Source organism: Notamacropus eugenii, chromosome 6, assembly GCF_028372415.1.
Source record: "Notamacropus eugenii isolate mMacEug1 chromosome 6, mMacEug1.pri_v2, whole genome shotgun sequence".
Lineage (NCBI taxonomy): Eukaryota > Metazoa > Chordata > Mammalia > Diprotodontia > Macropodidae > Notamacropus > Notamacropus eugenii.
Genome location: NC_092877.1, coordinates 261,577,411 through 261,601,880, shown reverse-complemented (window position 1 = coordinate 261,601,880; position 24,470 = coordinate 261,577,411). Strand labels below are relative to the sequence as shown.

Sequence of the window (24,470 nt, the reverse complement as noted above, 5' to 3'; positions counted from 1 at the left end):
AATTTGAAAACTATTTGAAAATCTGATTATGTGAAATTTAAAAGTCATTTTATAGAATTTATGAAAGCAAAGGAAATTTTATGATAGAAAGGAAATTGAACAATTAGATTTTTTTCTCAGTATCTTTGTAGTATTAGGGCTTTTGTTTATGATCTGTGTAATTAATTATACATTGTAAAACTATAATTATATACCTCTTGATGTGATTAACAAAAATGGAAAGAGTTTCTGGAAATATTTTCCCTAGACTAAACATTTTAATAAAAATTCAAAGCTCTATAAATAGGTTAATTATTGGTTTTTACTCATGTGTCTAGATACTACTTTGCTATGCTAATTTTAAGTTTTATATTAGTATATTTTTATTATATTTATGTTAGTGTATTTATTTGGCAAGAACTCATCTCCACCCCTTAACTGCTTAACATTTCCTCTTCCCTCCCCTCCCCCCAGAATATGTTGTACAGTTTATCAACATATTCAAGGGCATCTTTAGAATAGCAGCAGAAAACTCTGATACCTTTTAAAAATGTTTTGTTCTTTAGCCTTAAAGTACCCTGAGTTGTGATGTAGCAATTTTTTTCATGTTGTTTGGGTTGGAAATGAGTTAAATGCTTGATTAATTTTTTTTTTTTTTTGGTAAATAGTATTTTATTTTTTCCAATTACATGTAAAAATAAGTTTTCAACATTTATTTTCTTAATGCAATTTTGAGCTCCAAAGTTTTCTCCCTCCCTCCTCTCCTCTCCCCAAGATGGCAAGTAATGTGATGTAGGTGATACGTGTGCAATCATGTTAAACATATTTCCATATTTTGACTATAATCTTAATTTGAGATTTTTTTCCTCTTTAGGTTTTGATTACCTTATATTGGCTGGGCAGGAAAGCACAGAGCGACCCTTATTATAACGGTCCTTACCTTAATCTGAAAGCATTTGAGAATCTTTTAGGACAAGCTCTGACTAAGGTAAGGAAATTTTAAGTATAATATAGTGTTTTAAGTATAATATAATCTCTTATGTAACAAATACAATATGCTATGATATAATCTTTATACTCTGACAATTTTGCATGTAAATATTTGTCAATAGGAAACACCTTGTTTAGCCATCATAGATGGGAATTAGGATGCTGTGACATTAATGTACTGGTACAAATCACCTTATCTCTCCAGTTTTCTCATCTGTAAAATGAAGGAGTTGAATCAGGTTGTTCTGCAAAGCTCCCCTTCCCCCTTTCCTAAAATTCTATGATTTTGTGATTCATAATAAACATTAGTCACATTAATTTATAATATTCTTTTCTAGAAGTCTGATAATTAGATGTCAGACATTATTATATATTAGCATTTGCCAATATATGACATTTACAGCACATTTTTTCTATTTAAAAATGGTTATTCCTTTTCACTTTGTAAACCTTGAAGTATTATAAAAGTGTTAGTTGTTACTATTATTAATATTATGTTAATTGTAGATAATTTTCAAATGATAGTTTGTGAAATTTTGTAGTTCAATTTCATTTCAGAGGGTTTAGAAATAAAAAGAACCTTAGATATCATATCAGTGCCTCTTAAACTGTGCGTTGAGACCCCATATGGAGTCATGAAAATTTAGCAACAGTAAAAGGTTTCTGAATATGCAGTGACCAAAAATTAATTAAAAATCAAATGCCTAGTGAATCTGAAGTGTTTCTGGCAGCACTGGCCCATGTTATATCATACAACATTACTGCAGCCTTGGTTCTGAACACAAAGCACATGCACTTTGCATGGCAGCTACGAAAACTGCTGAACCCTGAAAAGATATTGCAAGTGGAAAAATTTTAAGAAGTCCTAATATAGACTAATCTCTTGGATTAAAATCCTGCCTCAGAAACTTACATGTTTTGAGATCTTGGGGAAGTCATTTAATCTACTTGATGTTTTAATTTCCCTACCTGTAAGACAGAGGTTTGGATTTGAGAGTCTCTGCAGTTCTATCCTAAACTAAATCTTTGATCTCATTTACCTTTTTTGGAGGGAATCCTTTATCTTATTTGTAAAGAAAACTTAGATCCAGAGAAGCTAAATGATTTGTTCAAGGCCACAGAACCAGTAATTTATTGTTTTTCAGTCATTTCAATTGTGTCTGACTCTGTGACCCCATTTGGAATTTTCTCGGCAAAGATACTAGAGTGATTTGCCATTTCCTTGTTCAACTAATTTTATAGATGAGGAAACTGAAGCAAACAGAGTTAAGTTACTTGCCTAGGACTAATAAGTGTCTGAGGCCAAATTTGAACTTGAGTCCTCCTGACTCTAGACCTGGCACTCTATCTACTACACTATCTAGTTGCTTTAGTAAGCTAGAATTTCGTAGAATTTAGTAAACTGAATTTCGATTTCAGCCAAGGTCCTCTGATTCTCCACACAGGTTTTTTACTATTAAACCAGGTCTGCCTCTTGCATCAGTAACACTTTTATATTTTTAAAAATTACTTTCCCATCTTTCTTATTTTTAAGCACTATTAGTTACTGGAGAGGGACTTACCATGTAAATGTAAACCAGAAGCTGGTTTTAACACTTATTTGTCCTTTGACTTACATGTCTAGAAAAATTTGTCTTAGGCCCAGTGGAGGAAGCCCAATACACCCATTGACTGCAAGTACCTTTTGAATGAAATATGCAATCAAAAATTATTAGTAATAGCTAATTAAATTCCTGGAAAGTTAAACTAACCCACTGTTAATTAAAAATAAAATTCTTTAGGCACTTGAAGACTCCAGCAATCTGAAAAGGAGTGGCAGGGACAGTGGCTACGGAGATATTTGGTATACTGAACGTGGAGAATTTCTTAGTCCTTCAGCCTACCACAAAAGAGACGATTCCTTTGATAGCTTGGACTCTTTTGGGTCTAGATCATTCACAAGTGGTTCGTCAGATTTAACTCTGAAAGGGGGCAGTGAAGGTAACTTAATTTTTTTTTAAAGTTATCCAAATAATATATTTTTCCCTGGATGAAAGTGTATGTGTAGTTGTTGGAGGGGATATGGTAGGGAGACATATTTTGGGACAGATAAAGCTAGAAAAATTTAAGGTCACTAAGCAGTTGTGCAATCATATAGCAATGTTGATATTTTCTTCCTTTTAGTGTAATTTCCCCTTTCTTCTCTTCAAATCTATGTTTCTGGAATTTTTAAAAAAAGTTGATGACATAAAATATGCATACCTGTTTAAGACTCCTTAGACCATTACTACTATAGTGGGATGTCAGTTGTCTGTTAAAAAAAAAGCCACGCATTGTTAGTGGCTTGATTTTACATACTACTCATTTCTGAAAGTTACTCAGAGAAACTTCCCTTGTCAAAAAGATGTATAAAATGGGAAAAAAAATATAGTTCAACAAAACCGACAACACAATATCATGTTCTATATACAACATTCTACATCTGCAACCCTAAAGTCTTTAGAGAAAGGAGCATTTCTTTATCTCTTTTCTTGTACCAAGTCATGTCAAGTGTTTCTGACTTTAAAACTCTGCAAGTTCCTGACTGACATTTATCCTGACTGCAATTTCAGGCAAGGAATATTCCTTCCTGGAAAATTCCTCTGGTTCCACCTTCTTCAACAGGAAACAGCTGCAAAATTGGAATTGTGAGTCAGACTGTCACAGTAGGTTTTTTTTATCCTTTTGCTTAATTCATGTCTAGATAAAAATTTGTTTTTCTTGAACTTTTGAATTCTTCAGAATAAACTCCTATTTGCCAACTATTGCATTTGTTTTGAAAAGCAGCTAAACAATCAAATATATTCCCTTTTAAAGTAGATTCATGAATTCTCTTTCATCAATATTTCTGATGCTAGTTACAATTAGTTTCTTCTCAAGGTATTTGATAATATATTTTCATAAATCCCTGTAGTTCATTGTTATTTTTATTTGAGATAATTTTTAATACACAGTTCACCTGAGTGACTAAACCATTAGGGGAGAAATTATGATTGAAATTCTTACTTTATTATTGAACTCTCTAAAGAACTTGAAACATTTAGAGTGTGTGTGTGTACAATCTGTATGTGTGTGTATACACACACACATACATATATATGTATATATAGATGATAGATAGATAGATAGATATAGATAGTGTCAAGGAACCATAATGAGAAGATGAAAGAGAAATGTGTAGGAAAACATAAACATCAGAAAATTCAGAAGTATTAATAATAGTAGAGATGAATCCAAGTCTCTGCTTTAGGATTCATGTCCCCATAAAGGCCAATAACATTGATCTCTTGCTCAAAAATACTCAGTGACTCCCCATTGCCTACTGAATTGCTTACACTCCCTCCTTATCTTGGCATACATAGTTATTTAAAATTGATTCCCAAGTAAGCCATATTTCTAGCTTCGTTTCAGACCTTCCATTTTATGTGTGCTGTATTCTAGTTAAATTGTTTGACCTATGGTCCCTCTTTTTATTCTCTATTCTTTCCTATTTATACCTGTTCTCCCATTTTTATACCTTCACTTGTTCTGTCCTCTCTGTCTAGAGTCCGCCTTCCTCCTTCACTCCCACTTACTGAAATTCTTTCAGTTCAAGCAATCATCTCTTAATAATGTCTTCCTTTCCTTTTCCCCAATTATTCCTACTTGACATATGAAAAGCATACTTTTCATAACCTATATGGATTTTTCCTCTGCATTTGTCATATTGTCTTCATTACTCTCCATGTAAAATTGTAAGCTTGAGGTATAATTATTTATTTTCCTATTTGTGTCCCCACTTACTAACATAGTGCCAAAGACCTAGTAGACTCTTAAATTTTTTGCGAGGGAGGGTAATCAATTGATTGGAACTGTAGCTTTCTCCAATCCTGACACATCTTGGACAAGAAATACTGACAGTGGTTTTAGAATGATGGTGGTTAAGGCTTGGGTGTATAGCCAGTGAAATAAAATGAGTTTCCTCTTTTGGGGATTCAGTGAATTCTATTACAAAACACCTGATATTTATCAAGTTAGTATAATAAATTGAACATCACTAAGTACTTCTTTAATAGACTTAAAAATAAAGCCAATTTACTAATTTTTATTATTCTTTTTCCATATAGGACTTTTTTGGGGTGGCTTTTCCATTACTAACAAGCATTTTTTGAGTCAGTCACTATGGTACATTTGGAGTTAAGTAGGTTTGGGGCTCTCTACATGTGACTCCAGACTTCTTTTTGTGCCTTTGTTTCATCCTGTTCACCTTCGTGTAGTCTGTCACAGACATTTCCATCCTATGTGATATGAAGTAGCAGCTATCTTAGCTTTCATTTCCTCATCAGTAAATGCAGATGTTTGTATCACATACCTTGAAGAATTGTGGGAGAACTTTGTAAATAAAAGTATACCATTCACTAGTGAGTAGGGTTTTAAAAAAATGACCAAGTGTTTACTGTGTTTAGACACAGTAACAACACAAGACACAAAATAACTCAAAATTTCAGCTCTTGGAGTGAAATGATCTAAGTTTTAGTTATAAATTTTCATTAAATGACATACTTTGACAAAAGTTGCTAGTGTGTAATGTTGTTGGAAAAAACACCAAACACCAGACAAACAAATTGAGCACCCATAGTATTAGCTACTTGCCAATTCAGGCACAAACTCTAAGAGGTAGATTCTTAACTTCTCTTGGTGTTATGGGCCCCTTTGGCCTTGGTGAATGAAGCCTGTGGTTTCCTTTTCAGAATGTTTTAATGCTTAAGATAAAATACAAAGGATTTCAGATTATATTGAATTTATGAAACTATTTTTAAAAATTCCAAACAAAAACAAGTTAATGAATCTCAGGTTAGGAAACACTGATGTAAGAACTTTCATCCCCTTTTTCTTCCTCTAGCAACTTGGTGTACTGTCTTTTTCCTATTACTGTAGCATTTTGGTTTTAGGTCTGTACTCTCTCTGTTAGCTGCTGTAGATTCCCTCTCACACTTGGGAAAAACCTCATCAGCTTAGATTAACCCTAGCGACCCTCAGCTTGCTATCTTTTTCTTGCCAGCTGTGTCTTCCATTTCTGCCAACATGCATTGCTCTGAAAGGGTGCTGTTGAACAGTGGTGCACGTGACAAAGGAAAAAAAAGTGGAGTGAATGTGGTAGTAAGAGAAGGGGAAGGAAGGGAAAGAGATGATATCAGCAGCAATAGTTGGCTGTTGGCAACTATATTCTGATTGGAAAATCAAGCCCCTTTCCTTTTTATCCCTCATAAACCTCCTGTCTCTTTATTTTTATCTCCTTTTGTCTCTCTAATGATAGGAAATGTGTTTTGTGCTTATTTAAATCAGAAGACTAAAAATGGATTCACTTTAAAAAAAATTTGTGCAAATGATTTAGCATCATAATACAAATGTTCCCAAAGCTTTTTCTATTGCTACCAATGGTGAACAACTTAACACTTGGCCCACTGCTTCCATTTATTTAGTCACTGATCCAAGATTTTTTGAGATTTGTCTGTGTGTCTCTCCAACATAGACACACATGCATTTATTTACTATATTTGCATTGCTTTAGTTAAAATTAGTTAATTACCTGGGGATTATTTTACCACCTTATTTTAAAAAGATATGACTTGATTAAGACACAATTTGCCATGCAAAGTAGGTTTCTGGAAAACTGTGGGGTTAGGGGCTTGAGTGGGAGGGGACTGGAAGTGAAGATGGTTTGCAAGAGATTAGCACTTTGTTTTCTGCATAGAATGTGGTACAGTGAAAGAATGTAATGCATGTAGCTCCAGTATGCAAAGCAAGTTCCACCTAATGGTTCTTATCGCAACTTCATGACAAATTTCTAAAAATAATCTCAGCAGTTAGCATCAGCAGTGCTGAGTTTCCAAGGGAAAGACAGAGCAAGTAAGCTGTGTGGGTTTCAGTTAGATGCAAAATCTGGAGAGTAAAGCAAAAAAAAATTATATGTGCGCTTCTTTTTAGGTTGTGAGAGTGACACAGATTCAGAACTCACATTCAAAATGCAGGATTATAACAAGGATGACATGTCCTATCGAAGGATATCAGCTGTTGAGCCCAAATCTGCTCTACCATTCAATCGTTTTTTACCCAACAAAAGTAGACAGCCAACCTATGTGCCTGCGCCGCTGAGGAAAAAAAGGCCAGACAAGAATGGGGATAATCGAAGAAGTTGGGCAAGTCCTGTGTATACTGAAGCTGACGGAACCTTCTCAAGGTACTGGTGTCAACATTTTCAAATTCAGCGTATTTTGTGATATTATTTTGATACAGTACTTAACTATGGCAGAGAAAATAGATTTTGGATGTTCTTTGGTAATTTGTGTGTAAATGGTCCCCCTCTCCCTCTGCTCTTATTTTAGTCCTTCATATCTGAACGATTTCTTTCTTCCAATTTAGAATATCAGCATGTGATTTAAAGTTCATATTTTAAATGTATATCCTTGAGTTTATTGGTATACCTCTCAGTTTACCAGGCAGTTCTTAGGGGTTTCATGTTCAGTGTTGTTGTTTTCTTCAATTTCTTCCTATTTTGATTGACCTTACTCAGTGGAGATGAAAAAGAATCATTTTAATTTCCCATCAAATTAGCAGAGCAGGAGGTGGTTTTTCAAATTCAGCTTCAAATCTGATGGTGATGTGTGACTGTGACAGTGGTTCAGATTCAGAGAACGAACGAAGGTTGCCTGACATAATTTTGGATGACTTAGCCAACCGTAGATTCCGAGTGAAAAAGAGGCATGAATGCTCCTCAGCATCTAGACAGCTTTCCATCTTGAAAACCAGCCTGCCTCAGTCTTGTTCACAAAAGCTTTCTACAACTGATCCTTTAGCTTCTGGATTCAAGGAAATGATGAGGTCAGAGAGATTTGTATTGGATCTGAATATCTACCGTGCTGTTAATTCATTTTAATTCAGAAAGTAACACCCCCGAAAGTGTCATTTGTTTTCCTTCCCTTCCTTTTCCCTTCCTTCCCCTTCCCCTACTCCCTTCTCTTCCTTCCATCCTTCCTCCCTCCCTCCCTCTCTCTTTCTTCCTTTCTCTCTTCCTCTCTCTTTCCTTTCTTCCTTCCTTCCTTCCTTCCTTCCTTCCTTCCTTCCTTCCTTCCTTCCTTCCTTCCTTCCTTCCTTCCTTCCTTCCTTCCTTCCTTCCTTCCTTCCTTCCTTCCTTCCTTCCTTCCTTCCTGTCACTAAATAATTGTTCTAAGTGGCTCCAGTGCTTCATTTGGTTACTCTGTGGTTGTGATCAAATGCATCTATAATGCCTTAACTTTGTTTTAGGGATGCAGTGATGAAAGTGAGAACTAATTTGCTTTGTTCACAGTGGCGTGAACTTTGTGAGCCAAAAAGCATGCCTTTTGTGTACTCCTTGTCAAATTGCTCATAAAGTATCTTAACTGGTTGGATGTTTTGAACAGTAAACAGAGGAGGAAGTGGGACACTAAAGTGGAAAACAGGCCAACAATAAAAGAAACTTCAAACTCCTCTAGCTATTTGGAGGAGGAGGAGGAAGAGGAAGAAGATGAAAAAGCAACAGGCACACCAAACATTGTAAAGGATGATCTTTATGTGCGCAAGCTAAGTCCAGTAGTACCCACTGCAGGGAGTGACTTTGATAAGTTTCTCCCCAAAAGTTGGACTCCGGAAGATCTGAGTTGGAAAAGAATTAGAAAGACGTCTTCTTACAAGCCATGGTATAAGGAATTTCAGGGATTCAGGTTTGTCTTCGTGCATGTTTCTGTGGAACTTGTATACTTTGACTTGACTCATTTCCTTTTGAATATATCTTTGTATACAAAAACAGATGTGGGGGGAGGCAAGTTTCTCCGTACTGTTCCTGGCCAGGTCACATCAGCACTTTAAGCCTTCAAGTTTATTTTGGGAGATATTAGATTTGGAAAGAAATATTTAATTGACAAATTTAAGAAATGCTTGGCTCCTGAAAAAAAGAATTCTCCTCCATAAGCAATTATGACTTTATACTATTTTCAGTAGTTCTATTTTTTTTCTTTTCCTTCTTATTTTTCTTCCCCTCTACCTTTCCCATATCATGGCACAATAGAAGGAATTCAGACTCAGAAGATGGGAATTCAATCTGTGAACAAAACCCTGCCATTTTTAGTATGGCACAGAGAGCAGGGGGAGGTTCAGATGGCAATTGCCAAAGACGGTCAATCTTGATGGACCTCACTACCAAACAAGCCCCCACATCATGGAACAGAAATACGGAAAGGAGATTCAGTGATGCTTCTTCTGATAGACCAAGGTTGATATGATTGCATGAGCCTGACCCATCTGAAGAGTGATCTTAGATTACCTACTTGCTTCTGCAACTACACTAACCCAAGCTGATGTGACAATCCTGTTTTTATTATACTGAAGCATGAGATGCCATTTCTTGAATGCATTCAGTATGAAAAATGATAAAAATGAATTTTGGCAAGCTTATGACCTTGACATTTATATAGATTAAGAAAGCACACATCTGAAACTTCAATTTAAGCCCTTTTAAAAGTAGAGAACAACATACCTGTGGCATAGCAATTTAAGATGCATTTAAAAATATAAATATTTAGAAACTTTTACAGTTTTATAGTTAAATGCATGACAAAATATTTTGCTAAGCGCTTTCCAGTCATTTAAAATAAAGATCCAAATATTTCCTTTTTCTTTTTCTAAAATTGAAAACCTCCTTCTCTGATTCCAATCTGGAATTTTATATGTATAAGGAACTACCTGTGTGGCAATGTCTTCCATCACCATAGATCAGCAGCTCATTTGTAACTTGTAACTTCCCAAAATATGAAGAAATTTAGAATTCTTACCAGTGGCACATAGTGTGTGTCAGAGATAGCTCTTAAACCTGGGACTAGCTATTTCTAAAGCCAGCCTTCTGTCCAATATGCCAGGCTAGCTTTCTATTATAACCTGAAAATATGTGGAAATGTTCAGTGGATAATTTTATAATCTCTTTTCTATGCTAATGATTAGGCATTTTAAAGATATTTTTGAATTCTGTGCTTCCCCTGAAATTATATATTAGGGAATATGGAAGCAATATACTTTTGATAAAAGAGGACCTTATAATATTTATGATCATCATTATCATTTCATACGTGCAGGAGAAATGAAAGGATTTATAAATAAGAAGAGTGTGTGTAGAAAAAGTTGAGTTCAAGCCTGATGGGGAGAACAGAAGAAAGGAGAATAACAGTGCATTGTCCTTCTGTGTCTGTGCATTTTAAAAATTTTTCACAGACTGCGATATGTCTATTAGAGTATTAATATGTCTCCCAAATTTGGCAGTTCCTCATTGTTATTCTTCTTCTCATTAAATTAATTTAGGAAACACAGCACAGAATTTGAATCATAGGAATTAGTTAGGTTCATGACCCTGCTACTTACTACCTGTGTGACTTTAGGTGAGTTACTTAAGCTCTCTGTGCCCCAGATACCTTACTTGTCCAACAAGGACAATGGAGCTTACAATGCAACCCAGCTGTAGATCTAGGATCCTTCCCTGGTTAGTATGGTCAGCTGGCATGAAGACAATATTTGATAAACTAAACCTAGGCATAACACTTGCCTTTCAGCAGAGAAATCAGCTTAGTCTAATTCTTTGGTACTTCTGATTTCCTCCGTTGGGCTCTTTTTAGTTAATTGAATTAGTTTTCTATATTTTTTTTTACACCAGATTGTGCAATAGCAAAGGTATGTTATGGTAGGTTCCTTTCCCCCTTCTCCCCTCCCAGATAGAACAATCTCTCAGCCTAAGCACCTAAAAATATTTACATATAAATATTGTTTAGTTTGTCTCATTTAGTTGCCTTTTAAAATAGTTTCTAAGATTCTACCTTCCTTTTCTTTTATATGCTTCAGTCAGTTTTTATTACTTCAGGCCTTACAAACATATTCTGATGACATCTTATCTTCTGAAACAAAGACCAAAATTGATCCCACATCTGGCCCAAGGATCATAACATGCCGAAGGAATGTCTTCTATGCCCCGGGCTACCGAAGAGATGATACTGAGAATGGAATATTGGATCCTGACTTAGAAAATGATGATTACTTTGTTAGGAAAACTGGGGCTTTCCATGCAAACCCTGCTGTTCTTCAAGCTTTTGAAGATTTTAGAAGGTTCTCTGTACCAGATGATTTCATAGAGCGAGATATAATCCTGCAACAGAGAGAAGGTGAACCTGTGCTTCCAAATTTAGAAAAAGATGATATGATTGTTCGCCGAATTCCAACACAAAAGAAAGAGGTGCCTTTATCAGGAGCCCCAGATAAATACCACCCCATTCCCTTTCCAGAACCTTGGACTCTCCCACCAGAAATCCGAGCCAGATTTCTATGTGTACTTGAAAGGACGTCTTCATCAAAAGAAAAAAATAATAGCTGTAGAGTCTTAGTTCCATCTTCTTGTCAAAAGAAGGATGATATGTTGACCCGTAAGATTGAGTCCTGGAAGCTAGGAACAATGGTGCCATCCATCCATTTCACTCCTGGTCCATGCAGTGAAGAAGACTTAAAAAAATGGGAGGCTATCCGGGCAGCCAGCAAAGTTAGGCACAAGAAACGACAGATGGTTGAGAGGTCAGAGTGTGTTTCTGCAAGAATTGCTCATTTATTTAGCTGATTGTCCTGTCTAATTCTTGTGAAAGACGGCAACGTTGTGTGTTGCTAAACCATGCATGCCATGTGCAAATTTGAAAAATTTAGTTTATTTTGCTTTGATAAAATTACTCTTGTCTGGCAGAAAAAAAATAGTGCAATACCATATTTGTATCCCTTGTTCCCTTTTAAAGGTACATCATTTCCTTCTTTAAGTTTATCTGCTCAGGTCCTATAAAGAATGTATATTCTGAACTCCCAAACTTATGAAACTTGCTTGTTACCTTAAGCAAAAGCACAATTCTCCATTATAACCTGAGATTCCTTGGAAAGAGTTAACAGTTTTCCTATTAATTATTGATGTCCAGGCTTTTTGTAAACAACCTGGATATGTTTTGTTTGAGATTGTGCGGTAGGGAACGTGTATATGATGTTGATTTAGAAACTTTTCCTCAAAAATATGGCATTGCAAATTCCATTTCTCTTAATTTTGGTTTTGTCCCAGATTTTCCCGAATTTTAGTTATTTGAAACATTTTTGCTTTTGACATGAGGCTTAACAAGGTTAAATGCAAACTCTGATGAATGTAAAAATGCATGAATTTCATTAGACCTCAGCTACTGAAATTCGTAGAGTCATCTGAGCTTCATGTTTATATAACTATGGTCATTTTTGAAATGGTGCAGTCTGCATTTATGTGTTAAGTGGTTTGTATTTTTGGTGTTGAATTAGAGGTGGACAAATTAGATGAGATTTATTTGGATTAGCTTAATTGATTAGAATGCATCTCAGTTGTATGTGGTATTCGAAGGATCTAAAGATGAGACTTTTTTTTTTAAAAGGATTGCTGATTTAGGTATAATTAAAGACACCTAAAGGATTTTTGCCTAAATTTCATCAGATTTTGAGAAGTGTTATTTAATAATGTTGACTATGTATTCTACAATATGGATAAATATATAAAAACATTTTTACCTTTTAATATTTGTCCATCTCTAGTTAGAATAATTTGTGCATAAAATTTTCAACATTCAAGAACTAACACAACCAGAAAAAATATTAATGACACTTTTAACTTTTGGTTTTCTGGTTTCTTAGACTCTTTCAAAAGATTTCTGATGAGAATGGGTAAGTTTTGTGGAAAAGAATGGAAACCTTTTCTACAGTGTTTCTGTAATTTGTGACTGATAATGCATGTTTATTAAGGCCTGGGCTAAACTGGGGTGCTGTGCGTCATGCATGAGGCTTTAAAATGTTATATGTTTAGGAAAGTTTAAGGAATTTAGGAGCTATGTTCACATCATTCTAGTTCCTAAAATATTACATTGGAGAAAATAATGGTTAGGCATTTAAAAGTCGACTCCTGACTTTTCCCCTAAATGTTTTGAAGGCAAGAGGTAGTTTTAAGTGACAGAAATACTTAATCAGAAATGTAAACGGATCAAATGGTATTTTAATTACTAAATAACCAAAAGAATATATGTGAAAATTCAAGTTCTTGTTAAATGTGTCATATTAAAATCCAAGTGTCTTATTAAAATCCAAATTATAATCTCTTTCCTGAAAGAAATCTTATGCCTGAACAAGGAATGTCAGCATTTATCCATGTAGGTTCCATTCCTTTTGAGGTTGTGTTTGTCCTTCATGACATGGCTTGCAGTTGACTTTGATCTGAGTGAGGGAGGGCTGAGGTTAGATTACTTTAAAGGGCATTATTGTTCATTTTAAAAAATTGTCATTATCTCTGTCCTACAGCTCAGATGATAATCTCCTTGTCAGTGGTACATGCATTTGGAGATTATATTCTTAGATCAAAAGTTAATTTTCTGATAATAATTATTGATTATATTGATTCGTCCACACTGTTACAGTCTCCCTTATAGCTAATCACAAGAGATTTCAAGACTGTTTACAGCAGGGGTGGGGAACCTGTGGTCTTAAGGCCACATGTGACCTTTTGACAAAGCAGCACTTAAGAATTGAGAAGGCCACATGTGGCTTTAAGGCCTCAGGTTTTCCACCCCTGTCTTAAGGGTGTAAACGCCATTCTTTATTTAGTATACTCAAAACTTTGAAAGAATTAAGATAATCAATAATTGCTAAATGTATTCAGTAACAATCTATCCACAAAATAAATTTGATGAAATTTCTGTGATTTAAAAAATACATAAAACTTTAGATATTTTTTTTTCCATTATGGCTATAAATCTGAATTAAACTATAGATATCAGAATAATTCAATTTTATCATGTAATTCACAAACACAGAATACAGTTATATTTAACTCATTTGTCTTTCTACAATTAATATATAGAATAACCATTAAATGTTTTTAGGCAATAGTAAGGAAAGTGCAAAACCTGAAAAAAAATAACCTGCCAAAGAGATGTTTAAGTAATTTTTGGTCCTTAATCAAAAATATCTTCTAAAAATGTTACATTTTTACATTTTAATTCTTCATGCCTTGTACCATGATCCCATTCTTTTAGGGTTCAGGAATTTTAGCTCTCCTGAAAGGTTACTTATTTCAAGTAAGTTGAAAGCAGTAGAAAATAACTGAGAAGTTAATATTTCATAAATTAATATACAGTTTTTAAGTATAAAAGGTAAAAGTGAGTTATTGGGCAGGTCCTTGATAGGCAAAAACTTTTCTATCACCAGTTAAAAATGATTTCTAGAATATTCATTTTTATACCTCATTGGCAATAAAAGAGACTCCATGAATCATATTTAATCATTCATGTTTGCAACTCACTGTGAGGAATTATTTTAACTTGTTTCAAAAACTCGCTTTACAACCTATTTAGAATTTAATGTTTTCTTTCAAAATCCTTTGTAATCTAAGGGAAGCCTTAAAAACATACATTTCAGATATGCTAGTAAAGTAATTTATAAAAAAATGAGCACTAGTTGAGGACGTATATGATCCACAAGAGCATCATCATTTGTGGCTATTTGAATAGCTACCCTTTCTAGTCTCTAAATGTGGCTCAGCTGCCTGAATGGAGCCAAGACAAATAGAGAAATATGAATGTTGTGGTTCAGTATGTTTATCTGTGGTTATAATTAGTAATATTATTGTTTTCTGTAGTTTGTATTTCAAGATTCTGCCACTGATAGTAGTTTTAAGAAAATGCCCTTAATGCATCACAGTAGCAAAGCGTTTGTAGGAATTAAAGTAGTATGCCCAGTAAATTGAGAGTTCTGAATAATGACTGTCTTAGCAGATTATGGAGAATAAATACAATGTAGTGTGAAAGTCTTAGTGGAGATCCTCTTTATTCAAAATTCATCTGTCTAAAAGATTTCAGAAAAATTACTTATGGAATCATGCAAGTTGTTACAATACTTTTACTGTAATTAAAAATCCAAGTGTATACAGATTACAAATAGAAATTAGATGAAGGTTAGGCTTTTGATGTAGGGATTGTTTCATATTTATGTTATTTTTCTGTGCATAATGTTTTTCATGAAGTTTGTAATACTTCAGAGCCTCCATTGCTCATTGTTCTGTCTTATTGCAAAGTAACTACTTATGGAAATGCCATTAACGTTGTCTCTTTGGCAGGAGTTATATTAAAGGGAAAGCAGCGCACTGTACCTATCTAAGTCTTGGCTTTGTAATTTCTGGCTTGCTTTTGTTGAGCTGTTAACATTTGTCAATTTTTTGGCTTGTCTAGCAGGGTGCATCGTGTGTGGGAGGTATTTCACATGTGCATGCTTTTATGTTGCATGGATTTTGGTGTGGTTTTATGAAATTCAAAAACTAGTACTTATTTGATGGTTGTTGGCAGACGTCTCTAGTAATCAAAATTTGACATAAGAGTAAAAGAGTGTACAGAAATAATTTTATAGCATGAAATGAAACCATATAATCTGTTGCCAATATCAATAGAAAACAAAAACTAATTAAAAGTAGCTTTATAATTGAAAATAATCAGCATTCATATATGTTCAACTAATGTATTTTTAGCCAAAAGGTTTTGACTGACTTAAGCACAAGATGAAGGCATAAGAGAAAACAGCCCCCTCCAAACAGAAATGAAAATAGGTCTGAGCTGCATCCGGAGAGATTGGAGCATGGATGGGCAGCTTTCCCATTTATAGGAGTTGTAGGTTCATATTCTAGCCTTGTGGTTCTAGAGGTTGGAACCCAAATCTTAGAAATGAAAATTCTTCATCTCTTTTCCTGACCTCTCTTTGTAGTAATTACAGAGCCACTGAACAGTATTTGGCAAGCTATATTGACATCTCCCCAAGTGGAGCCCCACTCTAGCTAGCAAGAATGTGGTTAAAGGTCAGAAGTGAGGTATGATTTCAGATTCAGAACCACACATATGGCCTGTTTCATCCATAGCTGATTCAAGTTAAAGGAGTGAAGTCCCCAATTTATGGTGTGAAATTCATTCCATTTCTTGTAAGGACTGACTTAGGGAACTTCTGACAATGTATTTTTGGTCCCTTTGGTTCTTTATAAAGTTTCTTTTTTATAGTTTTGAATCTAGGAGCTTCATGAAATTTTATTTAGAAATCAGATACTTCCACAACTAATTAAAGAGCACTATCATCCATTTCCTTGGAGAATTTGGTATCTGGATTGTCTTGAGTAGAGGTCCAGTAGTAGCAGCAGATAGGTAGAGATGTTATGGAGAGAGGAAGAAATTGATATTTTTTTTTTAGGATGCCCTGAGTTCATAATCTGTTCCTTTTTATTTACATATTTTCTCTTTCTGTGGCCTAAAGCTTTATTACGTAGGCTTCCCATCGACTAGTGGAGGCCAACTAGAAGTAAGAGCCTTCCTAGGACAGTGACTTGACCCAATAAGTGACTTGACCGAGAAAGACTCAGGATAAATTCTGGGCTGGTCCAGAGTCCCTGAGACACTTTTCAAGTGCTTCCCTGGTTCCAGTACATTCTCTGTCTTAGTCAAGTTAGGCTTCTTTACTGTCCCTCGAGCAAGACATTCCCGTCTCCCAGTTCTGGGCATTTTCATTGGCTGCTCTCCATACTTGTCATTATCTCCTCATCTCTACTTCCTGGTTGCCCTTTTCAAATACCAACTAAAAGTCTACTTTCTACCTCAAGCCTTTTCTGATCTTTCCCTCTTAATTCAAGTGCTTTCCTTCTATCGATTATTTCCAGCCTATCCCATGTACAATTGTTTGTACACAGTTGTTTGCATACTGTCTCCTCCTTTAGACTGCACTCCATGAGGATAGAGACTCTTTTTCCTTTTATTTTTGGTCTCCCCAGAACTTAGCATGGTATGACATATATAGTAGGCACTTAATAAATGTTTGACTAACAAAAGAGAGAGAAAACACACACACAATTATAGTACAAAATTGAGTATGATAAATTCTGAAGGAGAGGTACAAAGTGTTATGGGAATGCAAAGTTAAGGAAAAATCACTCACGTCAGCAAAGAGTTCAGTTATCATAGCAACGAAGTGTGTCAAGGATCATGTAGTGATCAATTGTGTCAAAAACTTATGAGTGGTCAAAGGATAATAAAAAGAGTTTTTAAAAAAATCAATGGGGACTATGGATAAATAATTTTCAATTGAGTGATGAGGGTAGCCACGCTCACAAAGAGCAGCTTGTGTTTTTTCACCAGAATCTTATAAAATTTGAGGAGATATCAAATTATAATTTTAAATATCCATGTGACTAAAATGTGAGGCCAAACCTTAAAAAATAACTGTGGAGGTGAGGGAAACAGGGATGTAGCTATGATGTGCTTGTAACTACATTTAGTACTTTGCTTAAAGTATTTAGCTTAGTTAGATAAATAATTTGGTCACTGACATTTTGAATGTTGAACTCTAGGCTTAACCATTTTCAGTGTAAGCCAGTACTTTTTAGCAAAACATTTCACATTTGTATTTAATATTAAGGATCTAGTTTCTGGTTTTTAGGAAAATACCACCAACACATGTGATAGTATTATAAAATCATCTTCCTAAAATCAAAGTGCTACAATAGAAATAGGAATGGAACCTCTCGGTACATATCCAGTCTTCTGCTTTTTATGATATTTAACAATTGTACATTTTGGTAATCCCAGATCTTTTGGTTGCAGGAGCAAATCTTTGAGCGATATCACTGCAGACGATGTACATAACTTGCGCCAACTGCGCTATGAGGAAATGCAGAAAATAAAATCACAGCTCCAAGAACAGGACCAGCAGTGGCAGGATGTAAGTACTTATTCCCAAAAGTTGGGAGAAAGGATAATGAAGTGTGGTCTATGCATTGACATGACGGTGAAAATTCTTTTCCTACACACTTTCTAAAGTCGGTCTGTAGTCAACCATTACCCTTTCTTGGCATCACAGCCTTGTTTGGTTTGCTAGTATTTTCTTACAAGATTTTGAGATATTTTTGGTTCTGTATCTCAAAAATAATTATGAGAATGATTCTATTCTCTCGTAATATTCTCAAAATTTTAATCTCTTTAAGCATAAGAGTATATGTATGTGTGTATGCAGGGGAATGGTAAACTATTAGCAGGATGGAAGGTTGAAGTTCAAAAGATAGTTGTTGATTGGGATATATGTTTGCTACACTCATATGAGGAAATTACCTTGCTTGTTGTCTTTATACAGAATAATACTAGTTTGCATTTGTATAGCTCTTTGATGTTTTAGAAAATGCTTACATGCATTAGCAGAAGGTCCAGGATAAAGTGTTGGAGGTCACTGAAATGCCTCTTATGAAGAGATACTATAGGAGGAGTTCAAGAAGTATGGAGGGACAAAGACCTGAGCAGGCACATAAAAATTTAAAGGCTTTAGAAATTCAAAGAAATGACAAACATCTATAGTTGCTGAAATAGTATTTAGCCTCGATCCTGGGGGATTACATCCAAGATTTTGAGAAAGAGAGTCGCTGAGAACTGAAGCATTTAGAGGAAGGTCACTGGGTGTCAGTAGATGGACTATTTGAATATAGCAAAACTTAGGATGCAAAGCGTTGAAGAGTAGCCAAGAGTGGTCAGCTGATCAAGTTCTTAGGATTGGAGAGACATGACCACGTGTTAATCTAGTCTTTTAAGGAGCCATTCAAAAAGAATGCTTTAATGGTGGAAGTTTCTGCATTTTCCACTCTGCTTCTAAACACTACCTGTTCTCTAACTTTTAAGTTCTCTGTTTCATTGAGGACAAAAAGCTTCACTGTGAAGGAACAGTAACTTGACTTTATTTTCCCTAAATATGTGGTAAATTATCAGCACAGAGGCTAGATGAGAACTAACCTGATACAGGAGCATTCCTATAAAGTGTTAAGACAAATTAAAACTCAACTTCGTTACATGTCTACTGATGTTTCCCATTTTATTCTTATTAAAAAAAAATGGAAATATTTCATCTTGATGTGTCACTGGCAGTTTGGGGTCAAGGACTGGAATAATTGCTTGGTTTTAGTATACACAGGCCTCATGTGGATTGCCCTTTTTTACTTCTGGAGGGTGGGTTGATCGTGAGATAGGGTGCATAACCCAGTCTGGTATACAGAACTTGCAGAGGCTTGTTCTTGTCCTTATTCAGTGTGGAAAACCTCCAGAAGACCAAGTCATTTGTTAAGTCCTCCTCAGAATATTTGAAGTCCCTGGAGTAAAAAAGTAAAATAACTTCCTTGGTTCATTGAGGATCAAACTGGATAGAATGCCTTGGGAGTGATGGGTGAAAATGGCCCCATGTTCTTGAGGACCTTAATATATTAGTCTGCATAATGCCCTTCAGGACCCTGTCATATCTGCATGTCCCCTGCAGTATTTGCCTTCTTAGGGGTGATCAATCATTACTCAATTAGTAAAGTCACTATTAATTGGGTTTTAATATTAAAGCATTTTTTTGGATTTAATTTCTCTAAAAGTGTTAAGTAGTTTAAAAGTTCATCAGTGTTTCTGACTCAGCATCTAATTTATAGGCACTTAGTGTTCTTTGTGAAATGGGTAGTAGACAAGGTAGTTATCTAAAAAACAAAAAATGGGGTCTAGTTATTAGGTCATATATGAGAAGGAGGGAGAGAAAATGAGAGAGAGGGAGGAAGGGAGGGAGAGAGAAGAGAGAGAGAGAGAGAGAGAGAGAGAGAGAGAGAGAGAGGTGGGGGGAGAGGGAGAGAGAAAAGAGATCAAGCCTTGGTACAGAAACACTAGGTATATGAAAGAAAATAGGGGCACCTTGGCATCTAGTTTGAATAAATAGTTTCAGCTGTGTAATGGGATACTCTGGTGCTCTCTAACTGGTAGACAGAAGTGTATAGAAAGTCAGGTATACTGGTGCTAATGTGATTTTGTGTTAGGACCTTGCAAAATGGAAAAGTCGTCGAAAAAGTTATACTTCAGATCTGCAAAAGAAGAAGGAAGAGAGAGAAGAAATTGAAAAGCAGTCTCTTGAGAGGTCTCAGAGGAGCTCCAAAACATTTGGAGAAATTCTCCAGGACAGGTAAGAAAGCTGGCTTGCATTTGTATTTTTAAATGTCTCCAGTTTGAGCTGATGAGACAATGCATTCAAGTAGCTGCATTTCATAGAAGCTAACCTTAGAAATGGATGTTTCCTTTCCTTTTCTTTCCTTTTTTCTCCCAGCTTAACATAGCTGTTGTTAGAACCATTGACTGGCAGGTTAATCATTTGTAAACCTGTACTCTGAAATGCAGTGAAAATATTCAGGGTTTTGTTCTAAGTGAAAAAACAAACAAAAACCCCAAACAGGATGTAGTAAGTAATGCTATGGCTTTATAAAAGCATTTTGTGCTTAAAATAGGTAACAATTTTAACCGATATATTCTTTTGTCATTTTAAGAATGAACTGATGAAAACTGCTAATGTGACAATATGCTTGTTTTTCTTTTGTTAAGTAATTTTACAAATTTTATTAAAATAACTCAGGTGTGCATATCTCATGAAATGCACATTCAATCTTCCTTGCAGTTTGAATAATGCAAAATTTTCCCATAAAAACAAAAAGATATTATAATGTGAGCTATGATCTTGTGTGTTGCAAGAGAATACAGAAAAGGATATGGGAGCTTTCCTCTATGCAGTTACTATACGAAACCCTGTTACACTTCCTTGCCAAAGAGAAAGCAAATATACCTTATAACAATAATGTATAAAAGGAAATAGGCTAGTGAATTCGACAACACTCTCTTTGTGTTGTGGAAGCCAGCTATAACCATAGTTTCATTCCTTTCATTGGTATAGGCTGAACGTGAAAGTTGTGTGCTTGTAGAGTGAGCATTTTGTATTCAGATTAACCCCTTTGTGAATGTAAAACACAAATGTGAATCAATCATTTCTAGCAGAGTTTTACAGAGTTGGATGAAATTGGATACTAAGCTGAAACTGACAGAGGTCTTTAAAACTTTATGTGGTTCTTTCATTGCTTTTGTTCATAAAGAACAAAATTGTATAATTTAAACAAAATAGCTCAACATTTTTGCTTAAAACTTGTTTTTAGACAATGTGATATGTTAATATCAGGTGTTATGTGTGTTTATTTTTGTGTATGTGGATATGTGTAAACATATATAATATATATATAATAAGTTTTATAAAGAGAACTTATATCATAGTCCTTTAATATCTTTCATAGATTTTCCTTCCTTTAGGATGCATGGGGTGGGTAAATTGTTGGATTTCTAGGATATAAAGTCAAATGAAACCACAGGGCGGCTAACCAGCCATTTAAAAGTATGCACAATTGTTAGTCACTTTAATCTTGAGTCCTGAAAGGAAAATTACAAGTTTTCCCCTCTTTTCTCCCATCCTTTCTTTTCTTAATTAGTGTGAATTATTATTTATTTACTATTTTGTGTGTTAGCTATCTGAATAAGAACTGTAACCTTACCCTTTGTACCAGTGCTCGGCTGTAGTTTTACCAGTTTGTAGTATTATTGGAAAGAGCTTGGGTCTTAAGAGGCAAATGAAACTGGGTTTGAATCCCGGTTCCTATACTTGCTAGCTCTGTGACCAAGGGCTCCAGACCTTTGGCTTTCCTTATCCTCATGTTGCTCATCTTTAACCTGAGTCTCATTGTGCTGTCTCCCTCCAAGGATTCTTGTGAGGGAAAATGCCTCTTGTAAACTTAAGGCAAAGTATAAATGTAAGGTGGTATTCTTTTCCTTAAAGGGAAATCAGAAACCAAGAATCCAGCAGCCATCGGCAGAAAACATTTGATCCCGAGAGAATGTATTCTTCTAATGATGAGGTATTCAATGAAACAAAAGTGTCTCCTGCATCAACTTTGACAAGAGACAGTTACCTGGATGAGGGAAGAGAGAAGGAAGTGACTTATGGTATAGAGAGTGGTAAAGAAACTTCTGCAAGCCTTCCAAAGATGGAGGACTATGGAACAGCTGAAATTCAGGTTCCTTCTCAAAGCCTGACAGAGAAACAGAGCTCAGTCTCAGCTTTGTCTTCTAACCATTCACTGAGTACACAAATGGGACCTACTCGGGTTTCAGCATCTCTACCCAGAAGTTACCAGAAAACTGATACATCTAGGTTAACATCGGTGGTTACGCCAAGACCTTTTGGTTCCCAGTCAAGAGGGATCTCATCACTTCCCAGATCTTACACGGTAAAAACTTCTCTGGGATCTTCATTAGTCTTTCTTGTAAAATAAGATGCTGGGTGTCCTTTTGTAAATAGATTTAACTTACCTGTAGTTGATCTCCATAGAAGAGCCAGATGGGGTAAAACAGTTTTCCCTGGAGATTTAGCTGAAATCCAATATTTAAAATAGAAATATACTGTAAATGGTAGAGATGGAGAACTTATTGGGTTCAGTCGTCTTTGAAAGTGGGCTGAAGCATTTTGGAGCAGGTTTCTATAGAACACTGCTTAAGGGGAATAAAATGACTTTAAGACTTTTGAACATGAATATCCTAGGATTTTGTGGCATGGATCTAAATGAATATTGCATCCTTATTTTGGAAAGTTAGATTAAAAATATTTTTCTTAATTTTTCCCCAATTGTTTTTGTTAGATAGTATTAAAAAGACTATTGACTATTTTGTACGTGTTTGCATATATTGCTTATGTGTTGTCTCTCTGAAAGGGTAAACAGCAATAGATATATGGGAGTGAATAGTAGCTACGGAGGGTCTTTGTGCACCCTCATTTTGACTAAGCTGATAGACAGTGTAGAGGCTTCTTAACATTTTAAAGAAAACAAAATATAATAAGGAGGAAAGGGGAGGAAAAAACCAAACTGAATGACCCTGTCAAAATGGTGTGATTCTCTCATTTTAGATGGATGATGCTTGGAAGTACAATGGGGATGTAGAAGTCACTAAAAGCATTCAAGAAAGTTCAAGAAGTGGCTCTTTCTCAAAATCAGATGACAGCCAGCTTCACTCAAACTCAACCTTGAAAAGTGTTGAAGAGGAAGGAAAAGAAAGTGAGAAGACAGTGCCATCCACTGCACCTGTGTATTTGCCCATTTTGCAAGAACATGGTGCTTTTCCTAAATCAGAACAGTCTTCAACATCAGACTCTTTGCCAGTTTCTGAGTCTTTAGAAGGGAGAAATTCTTCATCACCTGAGTCTTCAAGGACAAAGGTAAGTTTGGATAGCCTATAATTATCTTAGCCACTAGCCCACCATGCTTAGGTCTTCAATTGTGGTCATTCAGAAAATGGTAGCATATATGACCTCTAAGAGAGCACTGGGAAAAAGTAACCGTTGTAAAGGGTACTTTGGAAGTATAGCGATCACATGGACTAATCTCCATGGTTCACTGGAATTTTCTGTCTACTCCTCATTTCAGTAGCTTTTTGGCTCTTGTCTAAATATGATGACTTGAAGCTCAGTGAATCACATTGGAGTTTTTTGTAGTAGCTCTAAAGTATATTTGGGTTAAGGCAACCTCTTCTTCATGAAGGAGCTTGAGAATGATGATTTCAGGGATATTGGAAGACATTTTATGGTGGGAATTAGTCTTTCTTTTCCACCTTGTTTACTCCTGCTGAATTTGGTAATTTCTTGGAAACTGTACTCCACTGTTCTTAATGCTTTTCTTAATGGAGTTATTTAAACTAATTGTGAAAATAAGAACTGTTAGCCTTAAAATACTTAATCCCTAGATAACCAGTAAATCCATTGAAAAATACTAAAACTAGCAACATTGTTGATGGATCATTTGTAAATTTTTTTCTCTACAAACACTAGAATGTACCAAACTGGACAATTTATGTGATTATTAACTATTGAGCTCTCTCATTATTAGATAATGAGTATATATTGAATAAACACCTTTTTAGCTATTAATGACTTTCTTTTCTCCTTTCTCTTTCTCCTTTCCCTCTCTTTGTCTTTTTATTGTTACCTCCCTCTCTCTGTCTCTTTCCCTTTCTCTCTTTTCCTCTCTCCCCATCCCTCTTTTTCCCTTCTGTATTTCCCTTCTCCTCTTTGTCTCTCTCCTTCCATCCCTTCCCTTTCTCTCCCTCCTCACTTCCTTTTCTGTTTTTCCATCTCTTTCTTCTCCCTCTCTCCATTTTTCTTCTCTCCTTCATGTCCCTCTTTCTTTTCCTCCTCTTCCCCTCCCTTTCTTCCTCTTGCACACAAAGAAAATCAGCAACCAACAGAATCACCCCAAAATGGCTGATAACTTCACTTTGGGCATTAAGCAGTACTTAGTAGTTCTATTGGATTAACCTTGCATTATTATGGTGCTAGGTTGTGCTTTTGTTTTTGTTTTTTGTATTCAGGGTAGGAGGGAGAACACAACACTGAATCTTAACCTAGAGTGGATTGATGAGGGAGATTACTTAAAATAACTCTAAGTAGTCTATATCTACATATAAAATAATCCCAGCTTTTTTTAGTATGCAAAAATTTTAAACTTCATATCATTA

The 24,470-nt window shown here is 35.3% G+C and overlaps 1 protein-coding gene across 36 annotated transcripts in view; it reads left to right on the top strand.

Annotated features, from left to right (window-relative positions):
• LMO7 (LIM domain 7) overlaps nt 1–24,470 on the top strand; it is a 246,962-nt gene that overhangs the window by 182,476 nt on the left and 40,016 nt on the right. For 8 of the 36 annotated variants that reach the window (XM_072622252.1, XM_072622248.1, XM_072622245.1 and 5 more), the window contains 12 exons: nt 854–967; nt 2,751–2,949; nt 3,561–3,653; nt 6,955–7,207; nt 8,409–8,708; nt 9,053–9,256; nt 10,870–11,589; nt 12,706–12,735; nt 17,691–17,808; nt 19,913–20,055; nt 21,742–22,192; nt 22,867–23,175. In XM_072622252.1, coding sequence (XP_072478353.1) covers nt 854–967; nt 2,751–2,949; nt 3,561–3,653; nt 6,955–7,207; nt 8,409–8,708; nt 9,053–9,256; nt 10,870–11,589; nt 12,706–12,735; nt 17,691–17,808; nt 19,913–20,055; nt 21,742–22,192; nt 22,867–23,175 — 2,934 coding nt within the window. Of the gene's footprint in view, nt 1–853; nt 968–2,750; nt 2,950–3,560; nt 3,654–6,954; nt 7,208–7,227; nt 7,849–8,408; nt 8,709–9,052; nt 9,257–10,869; nt 11,590–12,705; nt 12,736–17,690; nt 17,809–19,912; nt 20,056–21,741; nt 22,193–22,866; nt 23,176–24,470 lie in introns of those variants that run through there. The other 28 variants (XM_072622275.1, XM_072622274.1, XM_072622270.1 and 25 more) reach the window with 11 other exon arrangements.